The sequence below is a fragment of the Cebus imitator genome, unplaced genomic scaffold, assembly GCF_001604975.1.
Source record: "Cebus imitator isolate Cc_AM_T3 unplaced genomic scaffold, Cebus_imitator-1.0 Scaffold295, whole genome shotgun sequence".
Classification (NCBI taxonomy): Eukaryota; Metazoa; Chordata; class Mammalia; order Primates; family Cebidae; genus Cebus; species Cebus imitator.
In genome coordinates this window covers 2166547-2190035 of record NW_016107610.1, presented here as the reverse complement: position 1 = coordinate 2190035, position 23489 = coordinate 2166547, and the positions used below count along the sequence as shown (strand labels likewise).

At 46.2% G+C, this 23489-nt stretch overlaps 1 protein-coding gene and 1 long non-coding RNA gene across 9 annotated transcripts in view; one reads left to right on the top strand and one right to left on the bottom strand.

Moving 5' to 3' along the window:
- Positions 1–14232, bottom strand: part of CPEB1 (cytoplasmic polyadenylation element binding protein 1) — a 119886-nt gene extending 105654 nt beyond the window's left edge. Inside the window, exon 1 of one of the 8 annotated variants that reach the window (XM_037729143.1) lies at positions 13676–14232. Coding sequence is in view for 5 of the 8 variants with exons in the window: in XM_037729140.1 (XP_037585068.1) it covers positions 12917–13027 (111 nt within the window). In the remaining 3 variants the exon portion in view is untranslated. Of the gene's footprint in view, positions 1–12611; positions 13149–13322; positions 13513–13675 lie in introns of those variants that run through there. The other 7 variants (XM_037729139.1, XM_037729141.1, XM_037729140.1 and 4 more) reach the window with 7 other exon arrangements.
- On the top strand, positions 11790–16257 carry LOC119467477. The gene is made up of 2 exons (XR_005196016.1): positions 11790–12289; positions 15360–16257. It is a non-coding gene; the product is annotated as an uncharacterized LOC119467477 (long non-coding RNA).
- The last annotated feature ends 7232 nt before the right edge of the window (positions 16258–23489 follow it).

Genomic DNA, 23489 nt, shown 5'->3' with positions numbered 1-23489 from the left:
CATACTCCCAAGACCCAGCATTGTGATGGGATGACCATTCTGGCAGCTTAAAATCCTGATTTGGGGATACTCACTTGTCGTAAATGAATGCCAACTACCATCTCTGGGTTGATTTTTATTCACTTTGCCTTTAGTCAACTACATAATACCAACCCTGAAGACCCCTTCAAGACTATTACTATTAATTATGTACAACTGATTCCTTAAAAGCCAGTTGAGAAATTTATAAAAGACTGTTTTGAAGGGCCCAAGGTTTATGCACTGCTCCAGAGAGAGTTCTAAAACTGGGGTCCCATGGATTGGAATGTAGTGATCCTCCTGACAAAAATGTGTTCATGCTAAAAACATTTCTAAAATATTTTTTTAGTTTAATCAGACGTTTTTTAAACACATTGGTCTTGAACATTTAGACTTTTTAAATTAAGCCAGAGGAGCAGAAAGTAACATACTTAGATGCTCCAAAGGACTGGTTCTGCTGAGATGTACTCTAGCAATTTGCCTTTTATTTTTTTTCTATTTTTGAAACAGAGTCTTGCCCTGCTGCCCAGGCTGAAGTGCAGTGGTATAATTTCGGCTCACCGCAGCCTTTGCCTCCCAAGTTCAAGCAATTCTCATGCCTCAGCCTCCCAAGTAGCTGGGACCATAGGCATGTGCCACCACACCCACCTAACTTTTATATTTTTAGTAGAGATGGGGTTTTGTCATGTTGACCAGGCTGGTCTCAAACTCCTGACCTCAGGTGATCTGCCCCGCCTGGCCTCCCAAAGTGCTGGGATTACTGGCATGAGCCACCGCCCCCAGCCTGCCTTTAGTTTTACATTAATAAAGCTAAATAAAATTTCTATAGCATGGATCCTCAGTATTTTTGGCATACTCTTTATTACAATTTTGAAGAGCCTTATATGAGCATCCATTTAGAGAAATGCCACTCAGACCACAGATTAGGAAATACTACAGCTTCCCAGGAATAAGTTTTCCTTACGGAAGAGTATTGTCTTCTAGCCAAATTTCTCTATTTACTTTAGTCACCACCTCACTCAAAGCCAAGTTTTGGCTCTACTTTAATGACTCTATAGTTTACTGACAGATGCTTCTCTGTGTTTAACTTTCTCCTTCATGCGACCTCAAGTCTTCTATGCAACAATGTCTGGAATAAAAATTTATCAGATTGGTCCACATGAAATTGTCAATATTTTACCTTTTTCAACCAATAAAATGGTAATTTCACATAATTCAACCTAATATTATTTCATAAATGCTGACGACCCACTAGGTTAGATGTTGAGATTACAGATATATATATATATAACAATCCTTGCCCTCAGGAGAATTAGGTAAGAAAAAGAAACAAATCTTGTTAAGTAGAGACAAGCACAAAATACTACAGAAGAGAAGAATAAATCGAGGTGTCTAAAATGGTTTCACAATTCAGACATTTTGGCTAGAGAATAATGAAAATGCAGAATTTCAGTAAGCAGGCATGAGAAAGAGCATAAACACCCAGAGAATAAGCACAGAGAGGATACAGAACACAGTAAATTCAAGAAAAGGAAGTAGTCCAACAGGGCTGTACAGGAAAATTCATCAGGATTCAATGAGATAAAGGTACAGGTCCAACCTCCTTCCTCTATCAGAAAAATAAATCCATCAACAGATACAAGATCTCCTCTACTCTTCCTGCATCACCTGACTTTCCTCTCTTCTCCAGTGGCTCCTTCAGTTTGTATGTTCGAGACACTTTCACCTTAAAAAAACCACCACACCTTCCTTGATTTAAAATACCCTCCCAATTCACTGCCATCTTTCTTTTGCTATTCTACCAACCTTCTTGAAAATACGTGATCTTTAACCTCCTGTTCATCCTCTCAGTCCACAACATCCTGCTAGCACTATGATCTCTCTCCTTCCCCCAAAAGACACTGAAGAATTGCTCCCAAATTAATGACTTTAGCTGCCAAACCCAATTAATACTTCAAGTCTATCTTACTCTGCATCCTTCTGAGATCTGACCCTTCAACTATTCTCAAGTGAGGAATCACTTTCTCCTGGCTCTCCCTTTCCATCTCTGGTTATTCTTCAGTTTTCACAGGGTACATCTACTGTCAGACATTATTTTTGCTCTATTAACTCAGTCTGGAAGAGGATATACTACAACTTCCAGGACAGATTTATGAGAACATTAGAGAATATTTCAAACCAAGACAGCTCAAGAATATTGAAAGCACACGGTCACTTTAATTGTAGCTCTCATTACTTACTAGTCACACTGTTAACTGTATGGGCTGTTAGCTCACCAAATTAATAAACTATATAAGTCCTTCATAACCTGTGTCTCAGCAATGTCCAGCACAGAATCTGCTGCATTTGCAGGCACTCAATACAGATACCACATGAAAGGCAGCCCCTTATAATACTCCTGTCACAGGTATTTTACCTCAATCATAACCTCCATAAATGGAAGTAACTCCTTTCTTAAGCTTTTAGAACATCAAGAGAAATATTCATTCAATTCTACCTCTTCTGTCAAAATTCTCAGCCACTAGTCATTTTGGGATTTGGGGTTTTAAGTTTGGACCACGGACCATCCCACATTGACAAAAAACAAAGGCTCCATAGTTGTCTCAGAGCTGTTCCCTGACTTGGTCTCTATCATCTCTCCATATAATGCTTCTCAGGCTGCCTTGATGGAGAAGAAAGAGGGAGCTTCGAGTCTGCGATTCTGATTTAAGCCCCAGTGCTCTATTAACTGGGGAACTCTGACCAAGATTTTCAGTTTCTCTAAGCAGGTCTTTTTCTTTGTAATCTGAGAATGACAGGGTCTTATAAATTCTCCTGAGGAATTTAAGAAACTAAAGGCTCTGGACAGTTGGTCTACACGATCCTACTCTTGCCCTCACTAATTTGACATAGATTCCATTACTATCCTTTTTCTGCAGTTACTGACAGGGTATCCTTCTTCCTATTTAAAGAGCGATTTTGGAGTCCATCTTTTCTCATACCCCAAGGGCCTCCATGTCAGTTATCCCTGCCACATTTCTCACACCTTTGTAAACATGATCAGCTCTCTCCCACGTTTAGAGCTTTCCTTAACCCTGCGCTTCCCTCTAGTAGCCAGCCTGTCTTTCCCTAGCATCCACATCAGCCTTCCATACACAGTACCCCATCTCTACTGCCTCTACTCATCTCTTTAATCCTTGAAGGCAAGCATCAAATGCTTCTCTCCCTTTCCACACATGCTACTCTGAAACACTTTTTTTCAAACCAAGTTCACTGTGCCTTATCAAATCCTATGGACATACCCTGAGACTTTTAAGAGGTCTTCATTACTGTTCCGATGTTCCTACAGGATCTTTGAAAAGTACAAATTTAATCACCTACTCCAGAGGGCAGTGGTCCACAAACATTTTGGTCTCCTTTATACTCTTAAAATTACTGAGGTAATTTTAAGCACTTTGAATTACTCAAGAGCTTTTTGTGTAAGTAGAGTATATCAATATTCACCCATTAGAAATAAAAGAAAAAGGGCAGATAGATCATTTAAAAAAAAAACTATTACATATTAATACAACAATTTCCCAAGACAAAAAAAATTTAAGGAGTTGCAATGACATTTTTGCAAATCTCTTTAGTATCTGGTTTAATATAAGACGGTGGGATTTTCTGATCTGTTTCTGTTTCTCATTTCTTGCCATGTGTTGTTTCGGTTGAAGTATATGAAGAAAATACAGTCTCACACAGATATGTAGTTGGAAAAAGGAATATTTTAATATCATTTTCAGACAACTGTGGTTATTCTTTAATACTACACCAAAATTCTCAACAAATGGTAACTTCTTAAAGATTAGTTAAAACATGAAATCCGGAACCATATGTACTCTTCATATGCTGTTACATTAAAACACACAGGTCAAGCTTGTATTTTGGATGGATCTTTTACTCATATCTGTTTTTGTATCATATGTTAGTCATTTGACAAATACTGGCTCACTGAGTTATGCAAATATGACAAATGTTGACACAATAGTTAATAGTACCAGCAATCTCATCAGGAGTCTTTAAGTATTGGGGCAACTGTTAAGCTCACGAGGTGGGAGATAAAGGTCTTCCAAATTTTATCATTGACAAATATAGTGAGTTATTTCTCATGAAGTGACTGGCTTACTTTGTTCATTTTCAATAAAATGTCTGCCAAATACCCAAAGTTGAATAACCGTAGTGTGTCAGTTGTTCTAGTAAAGAAAAAAAGGTTTTCCAAGGAAAAAAAAGAGGCTTATTCTTGAAACTCAGTCATATAAACACTTTCCTTGAGATAATCATCGTACTTGGATATAAAGCAAAGGTACTTTATGCTGACTTCTCATTTGTCACACAGAATATTAAAGCATATATTCAAGGACCAAGATTTAATGAAATTAATTTTACTGCTTCCTCAAGGACATTTTTTTTTTTTTTTTTTATTCAGAGTTTCGTTTTTTCACCCAAGCTGGAGTGCAGTGGCACGATCTGGACTCTGCAACCTCCGCCTCCTGGGTTCAAGAGATTCTCCTGCCTCAGCCTCCCAAGTAGCTGGGATCATAGGTGCCCACCACCACATCTGGCTTTTTTCTATTTTTAGTAGAGACAAGGTTTCGCCATGTTGCTCAGGCTGGTCTAGAACTCATGACCTCAGGTGATCCACGAGCCCCAGCCTCCCACAGTGCTGGGATTACAGATGTGAGCCACAGGTCGTGGACCTGACACTGGCTTTTTTCTAGGAATGTGTAGCATGAAGAATACAATGATTGCTACTACAGTTTAATGGCATTACCCTGATTCCTGTTAAGTGCTAGCCAGTTTTACTCACCTCCACCGCTTTTGCACTATCAGTGCAAATGTCAACACAGTGGGGTGGGGGTGGAGAAATCAACTCATGTACTAAAATTACAGAAATACTTCTGACTTTGTGGGCCTCGTAAAGGGTTTTTGTGACCACTAGGCATGCAGAGACCTAAGTTGGAGAAATGCTGTCACAGAGTAAAGGCCAAGTTCCTTACCAATTGCACATAAAACCCTTCATGGTCTGGCTTCATCTTAGTGGCCAAGTTAGAGCCCTCCTAGTCTAATCCTACTTTACTCTATTGTGTGTTCTCCTCTCAATTAAAGGACACTAGTTACAAATGTGTATCTTGATCAAGTTTTGCTTATCTGTATATACAGAAGCAACCACCACACACGGGAAGATACAGAACATTTCCAACACTCTGTAAGGTTCCCCTGTGCCCTTTCCCACTATACCCCAAAGAGTTTACTATTCAGGCTCCTTTTGTTACCAATTAGTTTTGCCTATTTTTGAACCTCTTACAAATGCAATTATGTAAGTATTCTTTTGGGTCTGGCTTTTTTTTCCCCATTTAACTTAGTATCTGAGATGTCTACACACTAAAGCATAGAACAATAGTTTTTATTATTGTGCAGTACATCATATTAATAGATGTGGAGAGATCACAATGTATTTATCAATATTTCTGCTCAAGGGCGTACAGAAAAGATTTAAAGTAACTGGTCTAACTGGGCCATCTGAGAACCTAAATTTTGAGTTCCCACCATTCCCTCAACTAAGTGACTTACTATACCCAAAATGAACAAATAGTAGGGTTTATGCTAAACATCAGCTTTCCTCCTGGTCTGGAATTTTGGTACATTTCAGGCAGAGGCTACCTATTTACCAGCACTCAAACATACACAATCTCTTTCTCCTCTCTCTCTCCTCTCTCTCTCTCTCTCTCTCTCTCTCTCTCACTCACACACACACACACACACACACACACTATTCTGGCTCGTGACATTTTACATATGTTGTCAGTTGTGGGGGCATTAAACTATATCCCGTGTAACTCCCCTGGGAGAAGAATACTGGAAGCATGTACCAGACTTTGTCCCATCTGCTTTTTCCCTTTGATGGTTTTTCTCCGTATCCTTTAGCTGTTAAGATTAGCTATGAGTACCACTATATGCCGAGTCCTGTGAATCTTCCTAGTAAATCATCTAATTTGGACACTGTCTTCGGGGACCCCTGACACAACAGCTGTTTGTGGTTTTCTCCTATTTTTAGGGACAGGGTCTGGACATGTTGCCCACACTGAACTTGAACTGATAGGCTCAAGGGATTCTCCCGCCTCTGCCTTCCCAGTAGCTGATACTACAGGCGCCACACCCAGACTGCTGCTTCTTCAGATTTTGAATATTATGAATAAAACTGCTGTGAATATTCTTGTGCATGCCTTTTTATACTCACATGTACTCATTTATCTTGCATATAGAACACAAGTGGATTGCTAGGTCATAGGCTAGTACCCCTTGCACTTAAAATTCTGGCAATATTGTACTCCTAGTTGCCTAACGACAGCCCTGTTTCATACCTCCTTGTCCTTATATGTTGTTCCTTTTGCCTAGAATGTCCTTCCCATCCCATACACTATGCCTGTTTGGCATAACCTTTTAATCTTTTGCCTGCCTACTATTGATGTTATTTCTGATGAGAAAAAAGAAGAAATTGCTTCTGTTTTTATATCTGCTGCATTTAACATACCTCTGATAGATATATGCATTTGGTACTCCAATCAGAAATATAGGTCTTCAGAACAACCAAGGCCAAAGAGCTCAATCTAAAACTTGGTCACACAGATAACTGGTGATCCTACAGGAACACGTGGACCTCCTATATATATAAGGAGACAGGAACTATCCAACAGGGTTGAACTGTGGAGAATGTGGTGTTCAGGGAGAAAAGGAAGCCTGCAAGTACCAAGACAAGTACTAGCCTAGAAATGAAAAAACTTCGGTTCCAGTTCTGTCTCTATCTCCTGCTCACTGTATAAAATTAAGGAAATCCATAATGGTAAAAGGAGCAATGCAACAAGAAGAGCTAACGATAAAAAAAAAAAAAAATTAAGGAAATCCCTTTTCAGTCTAAACTTAATTCTCTTAGTCTGTGAAAAAGAGAATGTCAGATTACAATCTGGCTTTGGTGTCAACTCCGAGTTATACGTAGGAGACAGGTCTCTAACACCTTTTGAGCTTCAAAACAATTCCAAGATTACAGCTTTAAAAAACAAAAACAAAAAGCCTCAGGAGAAAGGGCAGACTCAGGGAAACAGATGGTGTCAGAGCCAGAACCCAGGAGCACAAAGCAAGAATGCAGAGAACACAGATGTTAAGTAGTAAGAGATTAAATGTTCTGTAAAAGGACACAAAAAAACCAACTTACCCTTCAAAGTAACTGCTCTCTTCCAAGAGAGAAGAGCTACTCCCACACTTCAGACTATAGGCAGTGGTGCTAAATGTGTCTGCATGGCACATAAGGCAGCATATAATGTTGGCCAAGAATAAAGAAACCAGTAACACTATTAGTCAAGTTACTCCCAGAATCAATAGCTACTTGCAACTATGACCCATTTTTAGCATACAAATCAACCTTTAGACCTGCCCTCTGGGGGTTGTCTGTTATCTCAAGGGAACTCAATAGTGAATGCCTTAAATAAATCAAAACAAAGAGTGTTAATGCACTATAATTTAAAAGAACTGTTCCACCATTCAAGAATACAAAAAATAAATAAGAATTCAAAGGTTATCCATTCCTAAGTGTTCTCCTGAACTACTGAAAGTAAAGCTCAACCCCATTCAGTTGGGAATCCTCCGGGGTCCACAATAATAAAAAACACTCCTGTTATATATTAGCATGGCAAAATAATCCGTTAACATTGGGCTTTAAAATGATACCTAACAAAATTCATGGAAATTACATCTACAATGTGAATTTGGCACTCTGAAATTTGGATACTAACTTTTCACTGCAAGTCAGGTAATTTTCCTATGGAAATATGATATATCACATACATCATGCATGTTTTAGTTCAATCTTTTTCAACTAGTTTACTATAATTGAGAAATGCACTATTGCGGCAGGTCCTATCTCCAACATAAAAACTTTCAGAAGATGAGACACTCTGATAAGCAGGAACTAAAAAACAGGCTGCAACAATAGCAGGAAAAAAACTAAAGGCATTTCCAAAACTGCAATGTGGGAGGCAAAGGAAGCAGAGTTCACAATGGCTAAAAGGCTTTAAGAGCCTGAATGAGGCCAGGCACCGTGGCTGACGCTTGTAATCCCAGCACTTTGGGAGGTGGGCAGATCACAAGGTCAGGGGTACAAGGCCAGCCTGGCCAACACAGTGAAACCCCATCTCTACTAAAAATACAAAAATTAGCTGGGCATGGTGGCAGGAGCCTGTAATCCCAGCCACTCAGGAAGTTGAGGCAGGAAAATTGCTTGAGCCCCGGAGACAGAGGTTGCAGTGAGCCAAGATCACACCGCAGCACTCCAGCCTGGATGACAGAGCTTGACTCCATCTCAAAAAACAAAAAAACAAACAAAAGAGCCTGCATGGGGGCTCACACCTGTAATCCCAATACTCTGGGAGGCTGAGGCAGGAGGATAGATTGAGCCCACGATCAGCCTGGGCAACATAGTCAAAACCCATCTCAAAAAAAAAAAATTTCTTAATTAGCCAGGCATGTCGGTGCATGGCTGTAGTCTCAGCTACTTGGAGGGCTGAGGCTGAAGGATCCGTTGAGCTAGGGAGCTTTAGGCTGCAGTAAGCTGTCATTGCGCCACTGACCCCTCCAGCCTGGGTGACAGAGTGAGACCTTCTCACAAAAAAATGATAATAATAGAATCTTAAAAGGCTTAAGAAATGGTAAAGGGTGCAATCAGAGCTTCTTGGTCTTAATTTGAACAAAAGAAGCAAAATTATCTATATAACTACCTCCACCACAACCTTCAAGTTCAAACCCCTTCCTACCCTTAAGCCTCGGGGGCTTTCTGGCAAATTCTCCCCAAAGTCAGTACAGTTTATATACTGACTCAGAAAAGCAGATTTGCAGAACAGGATAAGATTAGCACAACTACTCCACAGCAGAGAAAATAATTTATTTGATCCCATGATCCTTTTACTGCCCCCACCACTAGCTACTAAAGACAACAGTCTAAACATTAATACCTAGGTGTGGTGTGCATTTCTATCTCAAACTGTAAGCCAGAGGTACAAGCACACTAATTAATTTTCCCTTAAAATAAATGTAACCTTAGAAAATGATTATTTAACTAAGGGACCTGAAACCAATGAATGAGAATGTGTGCACAGACAACACCTAACATTATAAATGTGAAAATATTAATACCAGCAGAGAGCTGCTTTAGTCACCTCACCCTTCCCAGCACACTCCACGCCCCCAAATCCACAAACAGTGAACTCATAGCTGAGTGCTTGGCTGGCAAAGGTTGCTAAGAAGCAGCTAGAGGTAAGTAACACTTTAAAGTTTCCATCTTTCCAAAAACTTTCTAGGACACAAGTAAGAAAGCTATCTAGCTTGTATTTGAGTTTGCATTCTCGCAGAAAAAAAATTCTTTTGCAAAAGCTCTGAATATGCTTTCCACTCCTTTAAATCCTTGGGAATGCAGCCTGGCACTGTGGCTCAGGCCAGGCACTGCGGCTCATGCCTGTAATCTCAGCACCCTGGGTAGCCGAGGCGGGCAGATAACAAGGTCAGGAGTTCAAGACCAGCCTAGCCAATACGGTGAAACCCTGTCTCTACTAAAAATACAAAAATCAACTGGACACGGTGGTGCATGCGTGTAGTCCCAGCTACTCCCATGGCAGAGGCAGAACAATCACTTGAACCTGCAAGACAAAGGCTGCAGTGAGCCAAGATGGCGCTACTGCACTCCAGCCTGGGTGACACAGCGAGGCTGTCTCAAAAAAAAAAAAAAAAAAAAAGGGAATGCAATAGAGGAAAAAAAATGTATATACCCCTTTACATGAGCAACTGTGGCTGTGTACAATGCTGGAATTCTAAGGTTTATCCAGAATTGAAACTTCAGCCCCTCATTTCTGTGGCAGGGTCATCTTATGCCCTGGGAGCTTATCTTAGAAGGTTTTACCACATGCTGTTTTAAAAAAGTTCTTCTTTTTAACCCTTTATTAATTCTTCCTGGAAATCTAAGAAACAGCATTATGGAAATTTTAGCTAAGACAGACAAGGTGAGATTTAGTAAGCACCATTTTACTCTTACAGTTCCTAAAACAAGTATATAACTTCAAATTTGCCTTGCCTCAGACAGAAAAAGTTACTGAAATTTTAACTGTCCTGAAAAAAGGAGTCTTTTGTGTAGAGGATTGGGAGGGTCACCCCCACAGTGGGAGGAGCCTGCCTTCTCCAGACCTCCAGCTCTCAGGATCAGCTAACTGCCCTGACATACATTGTGGAATGATAGACGCAGCACATTCCTCCCGACATCAGTGCTGCTGTACTAACACTCAGAAGACCCACACTGACTTCTACAGCAACTGGGATTCCTGCCAATGCAGTTAACGTTCACTTTGCCTATAAATGTGACCAGCTCCCAGACCACTACCTCTCTTCTACAGTGTACGTCACCAATAACCCCTTGTTCCTCTGACATAACAGAACACACATAACATAATAGGCTGGGCTATGGCACCAGAAAGACCTAGGTTGACACCCAATTCCGTCACTTAACAGCCTTGTGACTTGACTTCTAAGCCTATTTCCTTTTCTGCAAAATAGGAAAATCCAACAGGGATATTTTAAGACAGACTCCAAACTAGCCTTCAGGTTGAATCCAACATTAAAGACATGTTTAAAATTTTTTTAATGCTACACTTAAAAGTCAGGAGATTCATCAAAATAGAGATAGCCAACAATCAGCTAGCGTCTGCTCCTTTCAGAGAAACAAACTCTGTAGCTCAGTAGCCATTACCTTTCCTTCCTCCTCCTCTGCTCACTTATGTTACTTCAGGCCCCTGCAGGGTTTGCGTTTGCAACCCATTTTAAAGATTCGGAACACAATTAATGGTTGTGCTCGTGAAAATGCTTATGACGGCAGCTATTCTCATCAGCTCACTAGCTAAGTTTGGTGCTGAGCCTGGAGTCTTAGTACTTTATCATGCGCCTCCACTTTTCCCTTCACGGGCACTGGTCTGTGCACTACAGTGAAAGAGAAGCCCATGGAGCCATTCCTCTAGCACATGCCTATGGCCTAACCCAAACTGGAAACGTTCCCAGCGTCATTCACCACGGGCCTCAGCTCTCCAACCTCCAACGTGCTGCACAGGCTGGCACGACCTCCCTCCCACTCTCGGGAGCCTAGGCCAGGGAGTTGTTTATCAGCGAGCCGTTCGGAGGGGGGAAGCCAAGGATTTTTATATCACAAAGGTTGACTTACACACAGAGTAGTCACCTTCCAAATCCTATTTCTATAAACTGAGCAGGTGCTACCAGGCCACCCAAAGTTCAAATCGCCGTGACAAAGAATTTAAAAAGCCAAACTCTATAGCAAAGCGCTCTGAGAATATAGCTCAGCTCCAAGCCAGCTCAATGGGGACAAGTAAAAGACCGGCGATGAGTCCCAAAAACACGGTCCCCAGGGTTTTCCGACAGTCCCCTGAGCTCCACAAGCTTTTCTATCTCTGCAAAAAACCAATCAGGAAAACAATCAGCAACTTGAGGTTTCCAAGGTTAGGTTCTGTTTGAATGTTTTCTTTTTTAACCCACGTGTGTCCCTAGACTCAAAGGGAACACGAGCCTCAGGGTGCAAACTGTCCTCAGCAGACACTCTTCCCGCTGGCAAGGACAGCCCCGTCACCTGAGGGGCAGCCAAGAGGCGGGCGGCGCACCTGTGCCTTCCAGAATAGGAACCCCACCCACTTGCCCCTCGTCCCCATCAACCACGCAGCCCAGTGGTTGACTCAGGTGCCAGGAGACTGCGGGGAGGCAGGGCGGTAGCCAGGGAGACCAAGGGAAGCGGCTGCCACAGAACTAGGGCGTCAGTCAGGGCCGGGCTGCAGGCGCGGGGCGGGGGAGGAGGGACGCGGCCTTCTCCCCGGCGGGCCTGGCGGGAGGCACCCCGGCTTCTAGGGGCGGATTCCGCTCCCGACTCTTCCCCACGGGAGGAACCCTAGCTGACAGCACGGTGCAAGGGCCCAGGCCTGCAGGGGGCAAAGCGCCACCGAGAGCTCAAGCGCGCGCCCACGAAGGCGCCCGAAAGCCCAGGCGCCCGCCTGGCTTTTCTCGGTCGGGTCCCGGGGCCAGCGCGGGGCCGCTCCCAGGGCCTTCTGGCCTCCCGGGGCCCCCTAGGAGGAGGCAGCAAAGCCTCGGTCGACTCGACCGCAGAGGAACCCACGAGAGAAGAAAAAGCCCCGGCGAATGACGCCGGCTGGGACACCCCAAGGTGAGAGCCCCTTTGCGGGTGAGTTCCCCCAACTCCCGGGTGACTCCAGGCGGGCACAGGCCCGCCCAACCAGTTCGTCAAGGGAAGCGGCCGGTCCAGCGCCCCAGCCGCGGGTCCACCAAACCTGAGTCCGGACCCGAGTCTGGAGACCTGGCCTCGTCCGGCCCTGAGAAGAATGACCAGAACGCTGAGGCCACATGCACCCGCTCGCCAGGCCGCAGGGTCTGGACAGCGCAGCAGCGCGGGCTCCGGCCGCTCCCCGCCTGCGCCACCTCCGCGGCCTGCACGCCTACCCCTCTCCCACCCACGCCCCAGGACCCACCTCCAAGCCGACAGCCCCGCGGCTCTCCCGGGCGCGAAGCCCCGCCAGTCTTCCGCCCTCGCGCCACACTGCTTGGCCAGCCTCGCCCCAGGACTCCCGTTCCGGCGCCAAGCGAAGGTGTGAAGCCACGTGACCTGCCCGGGCCCGGGAAGCCGCACGAGGGGCTCGATCCCTCCGCCTTAAAGGGGCCGAGGCCGCCGCCGTCGTGGGGCTCTCCACACAGCGCGGGGTCTACGCCGTCAGAAGCCCCGCCCCGCCCCGCCCGGCTTCCCCCTCGCCCCGCGGCGGGCGCGAAAGAGACCCACAGCGGGACGTGAGCTGCCAGCGCCAGCGGCTTCGGGTGCGACGGCAGTGTGAGGAAGAAGTGTTCTGGGCCCCAGGGCTCCTTTCTGTCCGGTCAGCTCCCGTCTGGACATACGCTCGAGGCCGCCCGGAGGCCGCAGTGCGGCTAGGAGGCCCCACCGGCCACCCCCGCAAGGCTGCGGCGCCTTTAAGCCCAAAGGCCCTGAGTCACGAGGAGGCTCCCTGCCCCCCTCGCCCTCCACCCCTCCACGAGGCCCCACGCCCGCGGGCACGTGACCGCGCCCCGCCCGGGACTCGCGCACGGGGCGGGGGATGGGGTACCGTGGCGCCGGACCCGGCTGCGCGCGGACCGTTAGCTACTGCGGCCGGGACGCGGCCCCGCCCAGGCGAGCGGCGGGCGGCTCTTACCAGCGGGAACGCCATGGGGCCGGTGTGGCCCTGCGGGGCTGACGGGCTGGCCGGCCGGGCGCCGGGCGAGACACGCGCACGCACGTGGGCACTGTTTTTGCAGCGGGCCGCACGCAGCCCCGCACCCCGGCAGCTTATGAAGCTCCACCGAGCAGCTCCTCGGAGCCGCCCCCCGGCCGGATGCGGAGCACCTGTGTCGGCCCCGCCCGGGCCCTCGCCTCCGCCCCCGCGCGCCCCGCCCCTCCCTGCAGGCCGGGCCGAGGAGGGCTCTGCCGCCCACCCGCACGCCGGCGGGGACCGCCGCTGCTGCTGGCCACAGCCGCCCCCTGGGGGACCCTGAGCGCGCCACTCACCTAAGTGACCCTGGCCGAGTCGTTGTCTGCCCTGAACGTCAGATTACCCCCTTACGAAAGAGGGCACGATTTACAAGCCCCTGCGAGCGGCGGGATCGCTTTGTCAGTACAGCCGCGTATCCGCGCTCCTCCTCTTCCAGTGATCTCTCCAGGGCGAGAGCCAGCTCTGCAGCCTCGGTCCAAACCATAGCACCCGGGCTCCAGGAGGCGCACTTACCTTAGTCTCACTGCTCTGTACGGTGCAGAGGGGGCCGCGGGAGTCAGGACATTCCAGAAAGTTCCAAAGACATCACTGGCCCTCTTTGGACCGGAGTTCCCCGGGGAAACCGCTTCAGACGCTCCCGACAGACCGAAATAGAAAGTTTCACAGAAATAGGACAAGGGACAGGGCGAGGGCTCCAGGCAGGCGTCCTGGGGCAACTGGAGCAGGGGCGGACCGGAAGCCCCAGTCAAGCGCAGAGGCGGAGATGGCATTCCAGGCGGGAGACCAAGCAAAGGCAGAGTGAGAAGACTGCACACAGCAGCTCACTCTGACGGGGACTGAGGATGATGCGAGCTGATACCTCCGGAGGGAAGCCTGGGCCGGGTTTGTAAAAGGCCTTTATTCTGCAGGCAGCAGGAAACTTAAAACATTGTAAAAGGGGTTGGCAATTGTCAGGTCTGTTTTAAGGTATTACTGGAGACTTAGAAGAGGTTGGACAGGCCAGGCGCGGTGGCTCACTCCTGTAATCCCAGCATTTTGGGAGGCCGAGTTGGGCGGACCACCTGAGGTCGGGAGTTCGAGACCAACCTGACCAACATGGAGAAACATCCTCTCTACTGAAAAGAAAAAAAAAATACAAAATTAGCCAGGATTGGTGGCGCTTGTCTAATCCCAGCTACTCAGGAGGTTGAGGCAGGAGAATCGCTTGAACCCGGGAGGCGGAGGTTGCGGTGAGCCTAGATTGCACCATTGCACTCCATCCTAGGCAACAAGAGTGAAACTCCGTCTCAAAGAAGAAGAGGTTGTATATAAAAGGGGGAAAACAAGGGACGAGAGTTTATTGAGCATTGTTAACTGTCTTACGTGTGTCAGGTTATCATGATACTATTTAATAAGCACTTACTATCCTCCGGGATCCTCCTGGCACTTAGGGAAGATGGTGCTGCCGCCTTTCTGGCCTGGCTCTAATGGCTAAAGGGAGATGGGTAGGTAACTGTCAGTTTCTGCCTCAGGTGATGGAGAAAGGGGAAACTGATGGTGTAGTCTAGTGTTTCAGAAGGATTAATGGGGGAAGGATGGTGAGCCTAAGAGCAGAAATCCACAGCCAGGGCTGTGGGTCACACCTGTAATCCTAGCACTTTCGGAGGCTGAGCCAGGCGGATCACGAGGTCAGGAAATCTAGACCATCCTGGCTAACACGGTGAAACCCCGTCTCTCCTAAAAATACAAAAAATTAACCGGGCAGGGTGGTGTGCGCCTGTAGTCCCAGCTGCTTGGGAGGCTGAAGCAGGAGAATTGCTTGAACCCGGGAGGCGGAGGTTGCAGTGAGCCAAGATCATGCCACTGCAGTCTGGGCAACAGAGCAAGACTCCATCTCAAAAAAAAAAAAGAAAAGAAAGGAATGAAAAGAACTCTGTGAGGGAGTGAGTGATAGTGGGAGTTGGCCAGTCTCCATTCACTTGTAGGTCTATCTACTTGCAGGAGCTTTTTTGGGTTGCTGAGTTCATGGGCAGAAAGGATGATGACCACAGGGGCAACGCAGGAGCAACTTTGCTGAGACCTCTCCCTCTTGAGCCATGTTTTCTCCAGGAGCAGACTACCCCTGAGTCTTATCCTGGCCCACAAGGGGGGTAGGACAGCTGCCTGTCCTCTGAGAGGGTACCACACCCAGATGCCTACAGCACAGAAGCCAAGTGAGGGTGGGTGACAATACTGAAGGTCCAAGGCACAACCAAAAGGGCCGTTAGCTGGGGAGCACCATGTAGAAATGAGGTTCCAGCCCAGCCAGATCTTTCAAGAAAAGCTGGAAGTACTTCTTTTTTTTTTTAAGTGAAACCTTTAATGTGAATTTTAAAGTTGGTTACTAATCCAAGTGAAAAGAGCCAAACCCAGCATGTCCAGGGGCCCCATGCAGCTTCACTGGCTGCCAGTTTGTGATCCCTGACATCCTTTCCTCCTCTCTGACCCAAAAGCTGAGCAAGATAAGAATCTGAAACTCAGAATAGTGCCCAAGGGAATGGGTGTCTGGAAGCCCTTTTCATATTTCAAAACTCTCAACCATAAGAAAAGAAAGGCATCTTTCAAGAGACTTGAAACAGAAATTGCTGCTGCCCAAAATCTGTCTTCCTAAACTTTCTGTTGCAGGTAGTAATAATAGCTCATCTTCAGTGACCACTTGCTATGTGTGTGGCAAAGTTCTAAGTGCTTTACCTATGTTATCTCATTTTGCAGATGAGACTGAAGCTCACTGAAGTTCAGTAAATTGCCAAAGACTCCCAGCTAAAAGTGGCAGAGCAAGGACTCAAACCAAGGCAGACTTCTGGTTTCAGAGCCTTTCAATTCCTAACCAGGTGAGAATAAAACTTCCAACACGCTTATTTGTGTGCTTCTCTGTGAATGACCCCAGAGCTGACTGCAGATGTTGAGGGAAGAGGTAACTTTGACAAAATACAGTAATGACCTAAGGTGTGGGTGAGTCCTTGCTCCCTGCCTGCACTTGGCTAGGCCTGCAGGTCAAACAGGAAGAATAGCCCGTCTGAAGGTGTCCATAATCCCCTGGGCAGGATATGGAAAGTGACATAGGTGAATATATTAAATGACTAACTCAGGTCCCCACACTGGTCACTGGCAGAAGTAGCAGGAACAAATAGGCAGCATTATCTATTCTCCCAGTCAACAAACAGCCTTTGAGCCCAGCTATGCCTGGCACTGTCTCTGCAGTCAAGCCCCAGACTTACAATACAGGTTTTAAATCTAACTATAATTAGCTGGACTACATTTTAAATATATGTACCAGGGAGACAGGAGGGACCTTGTAGTCTTGTATATGCTCAGGTGTTCAGTGCTTCTACAGCAGGCAGAGAGCTAAAAGAAGAGAGGAGTTTGCCAGGAGAAAATAATTTCCTGGTTGCAAAAGATTAGAAAAGGAATTCACGGCCGGGCGCGGTGGCTCACGTCTGTAATCCCAGCACTTTGGGAGGCCGAGGTGGGTAGATCACGAGGTCAAGAGATCGAGACCATCCTGGTCAACATGGTGAAACCCCGTCTCTACTAAAAAAATACAGAAAATTAGCTGGACATGGTGGCGCGTGCTTGTAATCCCAGCTACTCAGGAGGCTGAGGCAGGAGAATTGCCTGAACCCAGGAGGCGGAGGTTGCGGTGAGCCGAGATCCCGCCATTGCACTCCAGCCTGGGTAACAAGAGTGAAACTCCGTCTCAAAAAAAAAAAAAGAAAAAAAAGAAAAGAAAAGGAATTCACTTAGGAGCTCAAGACCACAAGGTAGACACACAGTCCCTGTTCAAGTTTTGCCAAGCTCTGTACAGAAGAAACCATGTTTTTTTTTTTTTTTTCTCAAGTTCCTTTTAAGTGGGTTAAAAGAGTAGGTTGGCCCCACCTTTTATCTTACACAAAAGTAAGTTAAAAATACAATTCTAGGCCAGGGGCAGTGGCTCACACCTGTAATCCCAGCACTTTGGGAGGCTGAGGCGGGCAGATCATGAGGTCAGGAGTTCAAGACCAGCCTGACCAACATGATCAGTTTAAAATATTAGCTGGGTGTGGTGGCACATGCCTGTAATCTCAGCTACTCAGGAGGCTAAAGCAGGAGAATCCCTTGAACCCAGGAGGCAGAGGTTGTGGTGAGCCAAGATTGCACCACTGCCCTCCAGCCTGGATGACAGAGCAAGACTCCATCTCAAAATAATAAATAAATACAATTCTGAAAAGCTTTACTTAGAATTTTTTTTAGAAGAAAATATAGGAGAATTTTTTTTACTTCAGCCTGTGGATGAATTTTGTAAATTAGGAACAGTAAGCACAGGATATAAAGGAAGATAATAAATTTAACCACACTGGAATTAAAAATTTTGGTTTACTAAAAGATATTGCTGAAAGCTTGAAAAGACAAGCCATAGACTGGAAAAAGATATTTGCAATCCATGTATCTTCAAAGGACTTGTTTCCAGACTATATAAGAACTTCTGGCCTGGCACAGTGGCTCATGCCTGTAATCCCAGCATTTTGGGAGGCTGAGGAAGGTGGATCATGAGGTCAGGAGATCAAGACCACCCTGGCCAAGATAGACCCCATCTCTACTAAAAATACAAAAATTAGCCAGGTGCGGTGGCAGGTGCCTGTAATCCCAGCTACTTAGGAGACTGAGGCAGGAGAATTGCTTGAACCCAGGTGGGAGAGGCTGCAGCAAGCCTAGATCGTGCCACTGCACTCCAGCCTGGGTGATAGAGTGAGACTGTCTCCAAAAAAGAAAAAAGAACTTCTATAATCAGTGAGGAAAAAAAAAAACAACTCCATAGAAAAATGGGCAAAAGATGGGAATAGGCTGTTGACAGGAGTGAAAATCCAAATGGCCAACAAACATACCAGTAGATATCTACCCTCATCAGTAACCAGGGAAATGCAAATGAAGCCACAATCAGATGCCATGCTACACTTTTCAAATGGAAAAAATGATCAAGTCTCACTGTCCCAATAGCAGGATCACTGCCAGTAAGGGCATAAACTGGTTTAGCTACTTTGGTGTGTGCTTTTATGTTTTACATCTTTTAATGGGGAGATGACAGTGTATAAAGTGCACAAATCTTAAGTGTATACCATAAGGTGACTGCCACCCGCATCAAGACATAGAATCTCTCTCGAACCCCCATTGGGTTCCATCATGTCCCTTCCCACTTTATACCTCCCTCCTCGAGGTACTGTTATTCTTACTGCTTTTCATGACAGATTTAGCCTGTTCTAAACTTCATAGAAGTTTTGGTTTTTTTCATTCAACATACCTGTGAGATCCATCCATCCATGTTGTTGCATGTAGGAGTAGTTTGTTCCTTTGTGTTGCTAAGTAGTATTCCATTGTATAGATAGTTTATTTCTGCATTGTTTTATCGATTGAAATTTGAATTCTTTCCAGTTTGGGATCTGTTATGAATAAAGCTGCTAGAAATGTCCTTGATGTGAAGTTTAGCAACTCTTGTGAGCAATTTGGATTCTCCAGTTAACTTGAAAAAGTGTGTACTCGCCAGACGCAGTGGCTCACACCTGTAATCACAGCACTTTGGGAGGCCAAGGCAGGTGAATTACAAAGTCAGGAGTTCAGCAGCAGCCTGACCAACATGGTGAAACTCCATCTCTACTAAAAATACAAAAATTAGCTGGGGCATAGTGGCACACGCCTGTAATCCTAGCTACTCAGGAGGCTGAGACAGGAGAATCACTTGAATCTGGGAGGAGGAGATTGCAGTGAGCCAAGATGGCGCCACTGCACTCCATCTGCAATCCTGGACAACAGAGAGAGACTCCATCTCAAAAAACAAAAAGTGTATACTCTATGACCCAGCAATTTAATTCCTAGGAAAATATGTTACAGAAACTTTCACATGTATTAAGTGGCACAAGTAAAAATGCAAGTAGCTGTTTTGTTAATTAATAGTTGCAAAAACAAAATAAAATAGCAACCTTAAATGCCCACCAACAGGAGAGTGGATCAATAAATTATGGTATAGTCATACAATGGAATACTATATATAAGTAAAAGTAAATGAAATATAGCGAATCATATCAACATGACTCACAAACAATATTGGGTGAAAAAGCAGGATGCAGGAGAAAACATACTCTAAGATGCCATTTGTATAAAATTTGAAAATGTGTAGTACCCACCACTGTCACAAAGTATAGTACTACGTATTGTTTAGGAACACATCTGTATATAGTGAAAGTACAAAAAATGCATGCCATTGATAAACAGAACATTCATAATGATGATTTGTTTCAGGTAGGAAAGGAAGCAGTCACGAGATGAGGGGTTTGGGGGACATTGAATTGATGAGCGCCTCAGTTCTTAAGTGGGTGATTAGTATACAGGTGGTTATGTTAGTCTTTAAACTTGAAATACATAATATTTTAAAGAGACGGAGATGGGAGTAATTAAGGGCAGTGGTGTGCTGGTAAATGGCTGGGGGAGGAAAGTGATTTGTAGCAATTGGCTGGGGGAGGGAAGTGATTTGTAGCATTTGTCTCTTACATGGCATAAAAACTCCCACCATGGCTGATTTCAAATTGTCAATGTGACATCATCTGGCTCACAAAATTCCTGAACATGTAATAACATTCAGCCCTTATGAGCCAGTAGAAGCCAACTCAGGCACACCACTCAGACACTGAATGTGGGAGCAGAGTGCTCTGAAGGCCAGAGCCGGGGAGCCAGGCTCCTTGAGGGCTTTCCCGACAACCTAAGAGATGGATGGAAGGCTGGATTGTATTATTTGTTTATTGCTATTAAGTTACCCCTACAGCTAAGCAGCTTAAAACAACAACTATTTGTTATCTTGCACAATTTCTGGGAGTCAGGAATTGGAGAATGACTTAGTTTCTGGTTCTAGCTCAGAATCTCTCATGAGGTTGCAGTCCTGATGTCAGCCACAACTGCAGTAACTTGAAGCTTTGCCTTGGGCTGGAAGATCAGCTTCCAAGCTCACTCAAGTGGGTGCTGACAAAAGCCTCAGTTCCTTGTCACGTGGACCTCTCCATAGTGCTGCTCAAGACATGGCAGCTGGCTTGAGAGGGAGGGAGAGACTAACCAAGATGGAGGTGCAAATAGTTTTATAATCTAATTTCAGAAATGACATACCATCACTTGTATTATTCACATACACCAACTCTGATAATATGTGGGAGGGAATGACAAATGCCCTCACTGAGCTCGTTGTCCTCTGACCCATCAAGGCCTCTGGTCAGGCTCAGATCTCCTAGATCCCCACTGAAGCACTACCCCGTCCTTGTCAGGGCATCTTCTGCCTCTGTGCCAGTCCCTGTGCTTCTATCCACTTCCAGGCCCCTTTTCGCAGCCCTTCCTTTGCACCAGCAGAGTCCTAAGAGTGCTTCCCAGTCTGTCCTGTGCTCCTGGACCCCACCTGAATCCCACAGCCCTGGGCCAGTTCCCTGGCTGCCCCATCAAAACTGTTCATGGCTGGCCAGCCACGGTGGCTCATGCCTATAATCCTAGCACTATGGGAGGCCAAGGCAGGTGTTTTTGCCTGAGCTTAGGAGTTTGAAACCAGCCTGGCCAACATAGCGAAACCCTGTCTCTACTGAAAATACAAAAATTAGCACTAAAAATACAAAAATTAGCTGGGCGTGGTGGCTCATGCCTGTAATCCCAGAACTTTGGGAGGCTGAGGTGGGTGGATCACCTGATGTCAGGAGTTCCAGACCAGTCTGGCCAACATGGTGAAACCCCATCTCTGCTAAAAATACAAAAAATTAGCTGGGTATGGTGGTGGGTGCCTGTAATCCCAGCTACTTGGGAGGCTGAGGCAGGAGGAGAATTGCTTGAACTCAGGAGGGGGAGGCTGCAGTGTGCCAAGGTCATCCCATTGCATTCCAGCCTGGGCAACAGAGTGAGCCTCCATCTCAAAAAAAAAAAAAAAATTACCTGGGCATGGCGGCAAGTGCCTATAATCCCAGCTACTCAGGAGGCTGAGGCACGAGAATCACTTGAACCCAGGAGGCGGAGGCCGCAGTGAGCCGAAATTGTGCCACTGCACTCCAGCCTGGCCAACAGAGCCAGACTCCATCCCCCCAAAAAAAGACTGTCTCCACCCCCTCCCCCCAAAAAAAACTGTTCATGAGAAGCATTTTCCCTGCCAACTGAGATCCAGGCAAGCTGTGACCAGGCCCCTAACATTCTGGGGACAAAGTGTCACCACAGTGGCAAAGACTTGGGCCAGTGATAAAATACAGGATATTATATGGGTTGGGGAACATGCTCCAGAGGGATGTTGGGGGGTCCCCAGCCCCTGCAGGTCTGACCTGCTTCTACCTGTGTGTGCTAGGCAGGCTCCCATCTTATCCCTGCATTTTTTAAAGACAGTACTTTTTTTAGAGGTAGGGTCTTGCTAGGTTGTCCAGGATGGAGTCCTAGTCACAGCTGTAATAATAGTGCAATACAGACTTGAACTCCAAGCTTCAAGCTAACCTCCAGCCTCAGCCTTCTAAGTAGCTGGGACTACATGGATATGCCCAGCTCTACTCTGGGGCTTTTGATGTAGAACAAAGGTGGATAAGGGATTCCTTGATGGTCCTTGTTCAAATTTCTTTAAAAATCAGCCCCACCCTTTCTCAGTTCTGTGGGTAGTGCTGATTCAGAGGCAGAAGTGAGACTGAGTCTACTATACAAGTGGCCCTTAACTGGAGAATCATCTCAGAACCTGCAGTGACAAAAACAATGATCCCAGGGAGACTTTGGGGCCCCAGGCTCTCAGGGGAGCAGCAGCTCCAGCTGCTCTCTGGTGCCACAATGCCCAGCAAGTCATTGGAGCCAGAGGCAGGGCTGTCCCCTGGCACTGCCTTTGTTCTCCTTCCCTGAGAGGACAGCCACACCTGCTTCACCCTGTCTTACCTATGAACAGACTTGCTCAGGAATGCATAAGTGGCAGGGCTGTGGGATGGTATGGCCAAGGTATGGCCTAAAGTCTTGGTCACAGAGGATCAGAGGCTGAGGTACAATACCTCAGACTATCACTGGAGTGTGTTCCTTGTAACCCAGTCAGTCAAGATGTTGTGGGGAAAGTGTTCCAAGATCAAAACCAAGTTTGAGTAACACTGCAGGCTGAGAGGTGGTCACAGTGTACATTAGCATAGTAAAGGCTCTGAGAAGACCTGTGGGAAATAAACTTACTTCACCTAAATACAAGATTTCTAAACTTATTTGATCATAGATTTTGTAGGGAGTAGGGGGGACAGAACACATCCTAATGGAACATCTTTTATACTTTTTGGAATCACTGCTCACTTAGTCTCTTTCCTCAGGAGAAAAGGTGTCAGGGAGCACCCTGACCCCCACTACACCCACCAGGTTTGTTCCAGGTGTGAGCAGATGCTGGTATCTTGTTAGAAATGCATAATCTGATGTTCGGCTTAGGAAGTCGCCATTCTTCTGTTTCTTTACTCTCACTTTATTATTATGATTATTTGAGATGGAGTCTCACTGTTGCCTAGGCTGGAGTGCAGTGGCGTGATCTTGACTCACTGCAACCTCCACCTCCCAGGTTCAAGCTATTCTCCTGCCTCAGCCTCCCAAATAGCTGGAATTACAGGCACGTGCCACCACGCTCAGCTAATTTTTTTTAATCTATAGTAGAGATGGGGTTTCACCATGTTGGCCAGGCTGGTCTTGAACTCCTGACCTCATGATCCACCCGCCTTAGCCTCCTAAAGTGCTGGGATTACAGGTGTGAGCCACCGTGCCCACTGGCTGCTTTCACTTTAAAGAAAACAAAAAAGGAATGCAGAATTTCAGGCCCCACCGTAGACCTACCGATAGAATCTGCATGTAATTGGATCCCCAGGTGACTTGACACAAAGCGGCTTGAGAAGTACAGTTATACATCTTCTGTTCTTCCACTAAGATGACCAGTGGTTCAGTAGTTCAGCCAGGTGGGGCCTCCAGGTCCCCTAACGGGAGGTAGTTGACATATGTTGAATTGAGCACCTGTGTTTGGGGAACTCCCCATGCTATGAGTCCTTCCTTCCCAAGAGCCCATAAGGAGAACTAAGGGGGTCTGCCAGCCATTGAAGAGGACTTGTTTTTGCCGAG